An 11,627-nucleotide genomic window follows, 5' to 3' on the forward strand; every position below is an offset into this window, starting at 1 on the left:
ATAATAACTTAACTTAACTTAATAATTTAATTATGATCAGTGTCTTGGGTGGGTTCAATGTGCAAGTTAGAAATATGTCCTGGGGTGAACAGGGTCACAGTTCATTGTACTTCTACTGATGGCCAGTTTAGAGTAACCATTTTATCTTTTAAGGAAGATTTGGGTGGTGTGAAAGAATAAAGAAGAATCCAAAGAAAATCTGCACTAACATGGGTTGAGCAAGTGGAAGAGTGCATTCATATTATAACAAGTATGATTACTTTTTCACTAGATTTTTGTAAAGACTATATTGCATGCTAAAACAGCTGTTGTGCTGGTATGAGTGGATCAGACACAGCAGCGCCGCTGGAGTTTTTAAACACCGTGTCCACTCACTGTCCACTCTATTAGACACGCCTACCTAGTTTGTCCACCTTGTAGATGTAAAGTCAGAGATGATCGCTCATCTATTGCTGCTGTTTGAGTTGGTCATCTTCTAGACCTTCATCAGTGGTCACAGGACGCTGCCCACGGGGCGCTATTGGCTGGATATATTTTTGGTTGGTGGACTATTCTCAGTCCAGCAGTGACAGCGAGGTGTTTAAAAACTCCACACACTAACACACTACCACCATGTCAGTGTCACTACAGTGCTGAGAATGACCCACCACCTAAATAATACCTGATCTATGGGTGTCCAGTGGGGGTCCTGACCTTTGAAGAACAGGGTGAAAGCAGGTTTAAAAAGCATGTAGCGAAACAGATGGACTACAGTCAGTAATTGTAGAACTACAGAGTGCTTCTATATGGTAAGTGAAGCTGATAAACATGGACAGTGAGTGTAGAAACAAGGAGGTGGTTTTAATGTTATTGTTTTAGGAAACGACCCATGTAAATGTAGATTAATACATCATAAACCAATACGCACGTTATATATAGTGTGTAGTACTGATTACTTGGAGATCGGCGAATCTTTACGTTTCGCGCATGTACCCAGTTAGAACACGGTTTGATGTCTCACGCATGCGCACTGGTTTAAGTCCTGGCTGGCCGGGTTTCGCCATTTTCTACACAATAAAGAAAGTAACTAACGTTAGCTTATACAGTTCAGGGTTGTTGTACATGAAATAAAAACACGCTCGGATTTTTTATAAGTTATACTAACACCCTGTACAGAAGTAAAAAAAAAAAAATGGAAGACGAGAGCAACCCGAAAACCCTGTAAGTCATTTCGAACACAATAGCAGTGCATGCGTTTAGGCTTGGAGTGTTCTAGTAGTTTAGAGTTAGCACAGCCATATCTGGTTATCAGCCAAGAGCTTCTGAAATTAGAGACACACAGTGGGGGAGCGAAATTATAATTATAAATTACTAGCTGTATCATAGTCTGTTTTAAAAAATATATATTTATATATATGTATAGTTTGTTGTCCACCTTAGCTTCTCGTTTACCTTTGTAGCCGGTCTAGAAGTGTTAGCTCGTTGTTGGTAACCGTCACTAATGTCGCTTTGTTGGTTTGTAAGTAAACTTGCTTTGTTTTATTTAAAATGTACCGTGAATGGAAATACACATAACTGATTATTGAAATTATTAGACATGTTAACTAGACCTATAACGTTATATGTTAAAATGTTATTACATATATCAGTATTAGCGTCAGTTAGCTGACAGGCTACATGTTAGCTATTGTTTGATTTGTTCATGTTCAGAGGCCCTTTCTTTACAGCAGTGCTTACTGTCCTTTCAGTTCTTTCCCTAAACAACAACAACAATAACAAATTTAGCCTTTTTATACTATATTATACTATTCTGCTAATGTATTTCTTGTCTAAAATAACCTGCCTGATCTGATCTGAGGCTTTCACGTCCACAAACAACTACATCAGTACAATAACACAGGGTACCTGAGCTGCCAGCCTACAGTATTAGGACCCCTTTTAATGTTTTAATATATGTTTCAGACACAATCATTGCTAAAAGGCATAATTACTCAATATACAGACTTATATAAAGGAAATTATATGCATCCAACTTTAAAGCACCAGTTTAGGGAAGGCCCTCTCCTATTTCAATATTCCTGTTTCTCCTATTTCCCCCTTAGCTCAGTTTAAAGAACCTCCAGCGGCTTGCACAGAGCCCTGACCTCAGCCCCACTAAACAGCTTTGGGATGAACTGGGACCTCGCTTGAGAATTTTTCCAACATCAGTTACCAGCCAGACAAATTCTCCTTACCAGCTCCATAGAAATGGGCACAAATTCCCACACACATACTTCTAGTCTTGCGAGAAGTCTTCTCAGATTAGTGGCCCCCGTTGTAGCTGGGAAGACTCCACTATTTTGTTTTCGCACTATTTGTTTTTGAAATGGGGTGTCCAACAAGCTTATGGTCAACTATCCAAATATGTAACTTGGTTGTATTTTGCACCGGATTCACTATTTCCAGGTGTGCCATATAGAATGTGTATCATTGGCATTTACTCTGTGAAAAAGAAACACACAGGTCTTTCACACTGGTGAAATGGTCAACAAAGTTAAAAACAGCACATGATTTATCGAGCCCTGGTTAATCATATAGTACTTTACCAATACTGTTTGTGCTACCATCCTCACAAGCCAACATAGAAGTTATTAAGGCAATTAAATCAAATACACAAAAACTGCAAAATAATTCCTCAAATACACTTGCTTTTATTCAGTTCATAGCACACACTTTGAGAACACAATTCTGTGCTAAAGTTAGCCCTAATACAAATACGTATTGTGAAAATAATACTTTTTTTCTACACATTTGCCTATTTGTATTCATAGAACAGTCATACACGGTGGCTAAGTGGGGGGTAGCACTGTCGCCTCACAGCAAGAAGGTCCTGTGTTCGATCCTCAGGTGGGGCGGTCCAGGTCCTTTCTGTGTGGAGTTTGCATATTCTCCCCATGTCCGCGTGGGTTTTTTCCGGGTCCTCCGGTTTCCTCTCACAGTCCAAAGACGTGCAAGTGAGGTGAATTGGAGATAATAAATTGTCCATGACTGTGTTCGATATAACCTTGTGAACTGATGAACCTTGTTTAATAAGTAACTACTGTTCCTGTCATGAATGTAACCAAAGTGTAAAACATGCCGTTAAAATCCTAATAAACAAACAAACAAGTCATGCAACCCTTTTCTGTGATTTCTGTGAAGGATATTGTTTAAAATGTTACACAGGCAGAGCTATGTGAATCCTAGTGCTAATGATCAAAACAGTATATCTTTTCTTCAGATATTTCAGATGTTTCACACATTTTTTTGAACTAACAATGTTTGTTTTCCTTTCAGTTACGTTGGAAACCTATCTAGGGATGTTACAGAGAACTTAATTCTTCAGTTGTTTACCCAGATTGGTCCCTGTAAGAGTTGTAAAATGATAACAGAGGTAAGCAGCCACTGTAACATATTCTTCTGTTGTAACATATTGTAACATGTTCTTCTAAATATGATCCATTCTGTTAAAATGTATTTTTGACCATTTTAATTCTTTAAGAGCATCATGAATGGTTTAAGTGGTTATTATTAACTTGGGCTTTGGGGGAAATGTATGAAAAATAAACTGTTGTCTTTTGTAACAATGAGTGTTCTTGCTGTTTTGTTTTCTCAGCGACTGGATAACATTGGCTTTTCTGTATTGCAGCACACAAGCAATGACCCGTATTGCTTTGTAGAGTTTTATGAGCACAGGGATGCAGCAGCTGCTCTAGCAGCAATGAACGGGCGGAAGATATTGGGAAAGGTACTTACTGCTGTTCTCGTGCATGTACTAAATATTGCTGGGTCATGGCATTACTTTATATTAAAATACTGTTGTGTTTAAACCCATTGCAGGAGGTCAAAGTAAACTGGGCAACAACTCCAAGCAGTCAAAAGAAAGATACATCCAGTAAGTGTTTATTTACATTATGCACTACTTTATGGATTTATGTATAATTACCCTTAAAAACAAGGACAGTAATGTTACTCTGTTTGATGAAACTGATAAAGTCTTTCTGTTCAGATCATTTCCATGTTTTTGTTGGAGACTTGAGTCCTGAGATCACCACAGATGATATCAGAGCTGCTTTTGCTCCCTTTGGAAAGATCTCGTAAGTACCGAGAGCTTTGGCTCTCTATGCTTTATACACGGATAATAACATACTAGTTTGAGATGTTTATGTAACAGTTTGTATTTCACAGAAGTTTTGTAAAGAAAGCAACATTATCTTTTATAGTTGTTGTAGGTTTGGTAAGACTGCAGTTCTAAAACAATGTTAGTGTAACTTGAACACATCCACACATGTTCTTCCCTTCCCCAAACCAGTAGAGCTGCTAAGTGTTTAGGACCTAAGGGTGAAATTAGATGATTAATGTATTTTAGAGCCTGTTCTAAAAGTGTTTAAGGTTTGTTCTTAAAAAGATTAACTGCACCACTACTCTTCCCTGATATGGTAAGTTCTAACTGTTTACTATTAAAACAGTTTTAATGTATGGTGTCAATTGTTGCTGTGCATCTAAAACATTTCAGATTCTTCTTTAGCTTTGAGTGTCAGTTAATAGCACTCTGGTTATTTTACAGAAATGCTCATAGGATTGGACAGGAGCTTGAAGGCTAACAGCAAGGAACTGTGCACACTGGCAACTCAGATGTAGATTTTTTTCTATTACTCTTTGCTTTTTAAATTCATATTTTGCAATATTTTGTATTAACGCTAAAGTAGTGTAGCTTTTAACAATCTACCAGTATTTATTGAACTTGTGATGAGTGATGTTTTTTTATGGATTGATCAGTTGTGTTAATAGTCTTATTTTTTGAAAGTTCTGAAAATGTCAATTTTTCGAAATTTGCAGCTTCCCAAACTCCATATTGGTGATAAAGAATTGACCAGGAAAAATAAAGAAATCTGTTAACAGGCCATGTATGCCGTTTAATTCCTTTTTTTCTCTTTTTGATATTTCTGTGTATCTCTGTTGGTAGGATTAAAGAAAACAGCAGCTGTTAGGAATGCATGGTGAACAAAAATAGATTCTGTTTGTATTAGTTAGTAACTTTGACAAGTATGAAACTGTAAAACCTAGTGTGTACAGACAGTATTGGAAGTCTTGAATGAGCAGGAGTGTTTTAAACCTGTAGTGTAGGTTGCATGTATTTATACTTTATAGCATATTTTTCAGAAGATGCAGTGAATAAGTATTGTTAATTCATTAGTTTATTTAGGGCTCTATGAGAATATTTCACAGTACTGTGTGTGGAAGGTGGGGGGGGGGGGTGTTTTTCATTTTTTTTACCATGCTGACTGATTTAAAGTGAACTAAGTTGTTTGCTTTATTATATTCTTTCAGGGATGCTCGTGTGGTGAAGGATATGACAACAGGGAAATCAAAGGGGTATGGATTTGTGTCCTTCTATAACAAACTGGTAAGGCTCCAGCTCAGGAACACAAAGTGAAGGTTATTTCTATTTCTGTTTATTATATCTATTATGACACATTTCAATTAAATTCAGATGAAATTCTAGTGATTCCCGCGATTAAAAGCATTGTAATTATATCATAACTAATTATTGTAATCTTAGTTTATTTATTCACTTTGTTCAACATTTTAACTTTATTTAACAATAAAGCCAAAAGGACTTGATAAATAACAGGCTACCAGTGTAGCATAGGATTTACTCCATTCCATTATGTAAAAGACCCATCAGGTAACCTTGTGTGTTTCTTTTATTGCTAGGATGCAGAGAATGCCATAGTACAAATGGGTGGTCAGTGGTTGGGTGGAAGGCAGATCCGGACCAACTGGGCCACTCGGAAACCCCCTACCCCTAAAAATGCTCAAGACGGTAAGTAGTTCTCTTGCATTCTCTGTATTTTACCACATTGATTAGGTCAGGTCTGATACTGAAGGTCTGCACAAAATAAGTCGATACAAGTGCATACAAAGTAAACCTGAACAAAACTTAATGGGAGCGAGTTGTAAACAACAGGGCCGTTAACTGTAATGTGTCTTTATTTGCAAATATCATTTGTGTTAACAGCTAATTAAAGGTCGCTGGAATGGTCACATTTGCAGTAGGAACTTATATATTCTGCTGTTTGCAGTGTTGTCATACATAGTGAGCCATAATCTCCATTTTTATTATTCAGTTCTAATTATGTTTATTTTGCCCATTAATACACAATTCTAAGAAACATTATTACCCATAGTTATTTTACCCAATAGATAACTCTCCTGTCCATTTTGAGAAAATAACATTCCACATTCTTATATAACTCAATTGAATTGATTTGTTTTCCCATATCCTTGTCAGTTTAACCTTCACCACCATGTCTAGACCAATAAAACTAGCATAAAACACTGATTCCTGCCGTGTATATTATGTGATAACATGCCATTATAAAAAGAAACAAACAAAAAACACCACTATGCCCTTTGCCATTTTTACTTTACTTCACCAGCACATTCTGCAGTGTTTGGTACTCTAATTTCCAAATATTAGAACTTCCCTTGTTTCAGTTTTCTACTGTCCATTATAATCTCCAGTAATACTTAAGTGTTTTGCATTTATCGGTATGCTAGATTCATTCGCAGCCTCCTCGATATGACACATCAGCTCTTGCAGTTATTTCTGTTGATGTGACAATACGATATCATCAGCATGCCTGAGATGTGCTTCCAGCTAATGTCCTTCCCACCAATCCTGAATCCTTAAGCAAATCCTTAAATATAAACTGATACACAAAATACTTACTCATATTTGTATAAATAGAAAGACATGAAATACTATATAGTGAATGTGAGTCATGCTATTTGCATAAAGGAAATAACTCAATTGGTACATTACCATTACTGCTTTTTATGAACTCTCTGTTCATTAACACACAGTTTTCTTTTCTTTTATTAAGAGTTAGATCCGAGGTTAGATTTTTTTGGAAACGTGCATATTGTTAGTTGGTTTTCATTTGAAAATATTATATATTTTTTTGGAAATGTCAGGCAGTCCAAAGCAGCTGAGATATGAAGATGTTGTCAACCAGTCTAGTCCTCAGAACTGCACCGTGTACTGCGGTGGCATCCAGGCAGGGCTCACAGGTAAGATAATTTCTGTGTTATGAGATTGCATGTTTACATGTATAGTATATAACTGGTCTTTTTCCCAACTACAGACCATCTAATGAGGCAGACATTTTCACCTTTTGGACAAATAATGGAAATCAGAGTTTTCCCAGAAAAAGGCTATTCTTTTATCAGGTATGTTGGACTCAGGTATCAGGTATTGACCTGTTTTTTTCCTGTATGTTTTAAGCTAATTTATGGATAATAATTTTGGATTTTTTTTTTTATCCAAAGCAACTTTATTGTTTTATCCAAGCAGTTGAGGGTTAAGGGCTTTGCTCAAGAACACAACAGTGGTCTGGCAGATGTGGGGCTTGAACCATTTCGATTACTGAAATACCACTGGCCAATAAAATGGTCATGAGAAGAAAATTAGATAGATGGATAGACGGATAGATAGATGGATAGACGGATAGATAGATAGATAGATAGTCTGATAGATAGATAGATAGATAGATAGATAGATAGATAGATAGATAGATAGATAGATAGATAGATAGATAGATAGATAGACAGACAGACAGACAGACAGACAGACACCTTTTTATCCTAAAGGAACTTATTGGGTTAATAATTAAACTTAAGGATACCTGCAGCCACTGCAACAACAAGAGGACAGCTTAGAGTTTATTAAGTTAACAATTGTTATTTTATGCACATACAAGGCTCATTATATTGTACAGTATAATGTGAAATGAATCAAGATAAAAATTACACTTTCTTTCCATTAGATGGCACCAAATAACAGTTGTCCTTTTGGCTCTATGAAGAGCTACATTTAGTTTGTGTTGAGAGTGTACACTGCCTTTTTTACCTCTTATTTGTTAAATATAAAGGATTAACTACGTCAAAAGGTAGACTGTTCTAGCTATTACTCCTGCTTTTGTCCTCCTGTAATGATTACACATTTAGTTGACTGATGCTCAACATTTCAGACAGTATTAATATCCCAGACTATAAGTTATTTGATTGCTAATCATTGTTCTCTCATGTTTATCCAGGTTCTCCTCTCATGAAAGTGCTGCCCATGCTATTGTGTCCGTGAATGGAACAACCATCGAGGGCCATATTGTTAAGTGCTACTGGGGCAAAGAGTCACCTGACATGACCAAAAATGTCCCTCCTGTTACAGAGCAGGTGTGTGTCTTCATGTAGTACCTGCACTTTCCAGCCTAAATGTGTAATTGTCCTTTGCGCTATCAATATGTACAAACTATCATTAATTAATGAAGTTGCTCTGTGTACTGTATATACAGTATGTGTAATGCATATTCTGGGACTTCTGGACAGTTGTGTCCAGTATGATGTAAAAATCACCATGTAACCATGCACCATGGTTACATTTTGCTGTGGTATCATATACAAACACTTTGATATTGAATACTTTGGATAATTTCTGAAGTTTAACTTCTTAATTTCAATGAAAAGACGTTGACAGACTTAATCAAATAATAACAAAATAATAATAAAAACCTTGGCACTGAAGTTCTCATATGCCTTAATTGTTTTGCTAAATGTGGTGATAAGCTGTTATGATAGAAGTAATTGGCTTTGTCTGGGGTGGGTGACAAATTGGCGCTCTGTTCAGGGTGTACCTTTTTTGCGTCCACTGTTTCCCAGTGAAATCAGGGCCGCTTCAACCCTTCCACCGGAATGAAAACGTTGATGAAAATTGAATGAAATACACTTGGTGACATTTTGCCTACCGTTAGAAGACATTTCATTGCATCTGTAGGTTCATTAGCCGATATGACATGCAGATTGATTTTACTTATATGCAGTTGTCAGTGCATTGTATTGTTGTGCAGATTTAACCATGGTTTATTTAACAAATGTCATCTTTCCTTCAGGTGGATTTTGGCCAGTGGGGCCACTGGAATCAGGTGTATGGAAATCCACAGCAGTATGGGCAGTATGTGACAAATGGGTGGCAAGTACCATCCTATGGAATGTACGGACAGACATGGAATCAGCAGGGATTTGGAGTCGAGTAAGTTTGAAACTAACATCTAAACTGTTGACTAAATCATATCAAGGCTATTTATAGTTATTTTAGTAATTTTTTTAATTAAATAGTATTGATTGCATATTACCATGTTTCAGTTTACATAAAAAAAAGCCTTGAAGGGAGTTGAGATGTTTTTGGTGTCCTAGGTATTCAGTGATTTCAGCACATGCTGATTTCTCAGAATGTTTTTGCTTATATTATTTCCAAGAACTCAGTCCATTACAGTGAACAATATAAACACTAATTAATATTGCATGCTGGTTGAGATTTGTTTTTTATTTTCTATTCATGCGTTTACCCCGAATTGTCCTCTCAGTTTAGTCATATCTATTTACCGGATTTGTATTTTTGCCTCTGCTGCTGCAGACCTCCACTCCTGAAAAAGGAGGGATGTAACTAACACTAATAATTAGCTTTTTTCACCTGCATGAGGCAGATTCATATTAATATCTGTATAGCGCATGGAGAGTCATGCATCAGTCTGTTCACCCCCTCAAATAGAAGGTCCTGGGTTCGATCCCCAGGCGCGGCGGTCCGGGTCCTTTCTGTGTGGAGTTTGCATGTTCTCCCCGTGTTCGTGTGGGTTTCCTCCGGGTGCTCCAGTTTCCTCCCACAGTCCAAAGACATGCAAGTGAGGTGGATTGGAGACACTAAATTGTGTAAACTGTGTTCGATATAACCTTGTGAACTGATGAATCTTGTGTAATGAGTAACTACTGTTTTTTGTCATGAATGTAACCAAAGTGTAAAACATGACGTTAAAATACTATTAAACAAACAAACAAACCCTGAATTTGTATTTTCGCCTCAGCTGCTGCAGACCTCCACTCCTGACCAAGGAGAGACTTAACTAACACTAGTCAAATGCTCTTTTCACCTGCACGAGGCTCATATTAAAATCAGTATAGTGCATGGAGAGTCATGCGTCTGTTTACCCCTCAAATTATAATACGAATTATTAATTTATTGAATAATATTATTCATACTTGTTTGGGGTTGATGTACCTGGCGCCCTTTAAATGTGTAACTAAGGGTAATTTTAATGCATTGTGATGTATTGGTGTGTATTATCAGTCACTGCTGACAATTTTTCCTTAAAGAAATGATTATAAATGCAGATTAAAAATGCAGTGTAGTGTATATTTGACCTTTTCTTAATTTTTGAGTAGTGTTAGTAATTTTGCTTTGAGATTTCCAGAGTAATATATGTGAAACATATTTTATTAACATTTTAAAATGTTTGGTTATTTCAGACAATCGCAGTCTCCAGCCTGGATGGGAGGTTTTGGGACTCAGCCCTCTCAGGCACAGCCGGGCCCCGTGATGAACCAGGCTAACTTTGGCATGGCTGGCTACCAGACACAGTGATCCGCTCTTTAGCGAACAACATGATCTGCATCACTTTGCGGGAGCCTTCTTCCTTTCACGGGAGGAAACAAAGAGACTAATAAAAGTCACTGACATTTCCCCCCCCAGACAACGTTCAGAACTGACCTGAATCAGGGTTTAAGTGCAAAGAAGCTACATTTCATTATATACGCTTCAGCAGGAAACTGACTTTATTTGCTAAACGTATCTTTCTTGTTTTAATGGAGTCAGACGAAATAAACTGTACCCCCTCTCCTTCATCTGCATTGAATATTATATTCGCTTCATGGCAATTATACAGAATGTGCTGGTTAACTGCATTAACTTGTACATGATCTGAACAGGATGCGTTTTAAGAGTGCTTTTCCGTTTTCTTCCTTTTAAACCCATGTGTTTGCTTGTTAGTCACATTAGGGATTCACGTTTTGTACCGAAAGAAGCAAATCAGCGTTCTGACCCAGTAAACACATGTAAGTAAAGGCACTTTTTGAGGGTTCATTGGCCCAGTGTCTTGTAAATGTTGACGTGTAAATGACTTTCTATGTGCAGTTGTGTATATTTAAATCACATTAGCTTCTCATCTCTCTCAGAACTTTTTAAGTTCAGTACAATGTGTGTATATGAACCTTATTATGATTTGCTGACAGTAGGATATCACGTTGACTATTACAAAAAGGTCACAATGTCCAATAATGTAAATATAACCTGGTATGGTTATTAGGGCTTTCTGAGTATGAGTATGCATTCTTCATTTGGATGGGCCAGAAGCAATGTTGCTCTTAATAGACAAGTGTCTGTGACATGCGGAATTGACTCAGTGTTACAAAAAAGCCTTAATTTCCAGTCTTACACTTTCCATTTTATTATCCCGGACCCTTTTAAGGAGCTGTGCTGTTGATTTTAGAGCCCGCGGTAGATTTTGTCCGTTTGCGGTTTTGACAAACATGCGTGCCATTTTCTTTAGTAGCTAGAGAACTGAGATTCGGGGTTTATTTTTAGGGACTTTGTAGATTTGAAATGCATGTTTTCAAATCAGTGTTGAGGTTGCTTCAAGATTCGAATGTAATGGATAAAAATGTTTAAATGCAGTTTAGCATTTGATTATTTTCTTTTAAGTCTAAATGAGTCAATAAATGATCAGTTGGACTAGGAA

General features: G+C 36.9%; 1 protein-coding gene across 4 annotated transcripts; it reads left to right on the forward strand.

The window, feature by feature from the left end:
• Positions 1 to 1,042: 1,042 nt before the first annotated feature.
• Positions 1,043 to 11,627, forward strand: tial1 (TIA1 cytotoxic granule-associated RNA binding protein-like 1). Of its 4 annotated transcripts, none has more exons than XM_062995567.1 (12): positions 1,043 to 1,200; positions 3,295 to 3,391; positions 3,614 to 3,745; positions 3,838 to 3,892; positions 4,007 to 4,094; positions 5,329 to 5,404; positions 5,716 to 5,824; positions 6,979 to 7,074; positions 7,149 to 7,233; positions 8,100 to 8,235; positions 8,949 to 9,088; positions 10,360 to 11,627. In XM_062995567.1, exons 1-12 carry the CDS (start codon positions 1,172 to 1,174, stop codon positions 10,472 to 10,474), a joined length of 1,158 nt encoding a protein of 385 aa, XP_062851637.1. In that variant the 5' UTR covers positions 1,043 to 1,171; the 3' UTR covers positions 10,475 to 11,627. The 4 variants fall into 4 exon arrangements, with proteins under 4 accessions (XP_062851637.1, XP_062851639.1, XP_062851640.1 ...); XM_062995569.1 differs by having other exon boundaries at positions 3,647 to 3,745; XM_062995570.1 differs by lacking the exon at positions 1,043 to 1,200 and adding an exon at positions 1,484 to 1,498.

The sequence above is a fragment of the Trichomycterus rosablanca genome, chromosome 5 (assembly GCF_030014385.1).
Source record: "Trichomycterus rosablanca isolate fTriRos1 chromosome 5, fTriRos1.hap1, whole genome shotgun sequence".
NCBI classification, from domain to species: Eukaryota; Metazoa; Chordata; class Actinopteri; order Siluriformes; family Trichomycteridae; genus Trichomycterus; species Trichomycterus rosablanca.

What these genes read in the sequence shown, in the direction of transcription:
- tial1 (XM_062995567.1), top strand. Translation starts at nt 1,172, where the DNA reads ATGGAAGACGAGAGCAACCCGAAAACCCT. An exon ending in GAGAGCAACCCGAAAACCCT is followed by an intron (nt 1,201 to 3,294) that starts GTAAGTCATTTC and finishes TTTTCCTTTCAG; the next exon opens with TTACGTTGGAAACCTATCTA. An exon ending in CATCCAGGCAGGGCTCACAG is followed by an intron (nt 7,075 to 7,148) that starts GTAAGATAATTT and finishes TCCCAACTACAG; the next exon opens with ACCATCTAATGAGGCAGACA.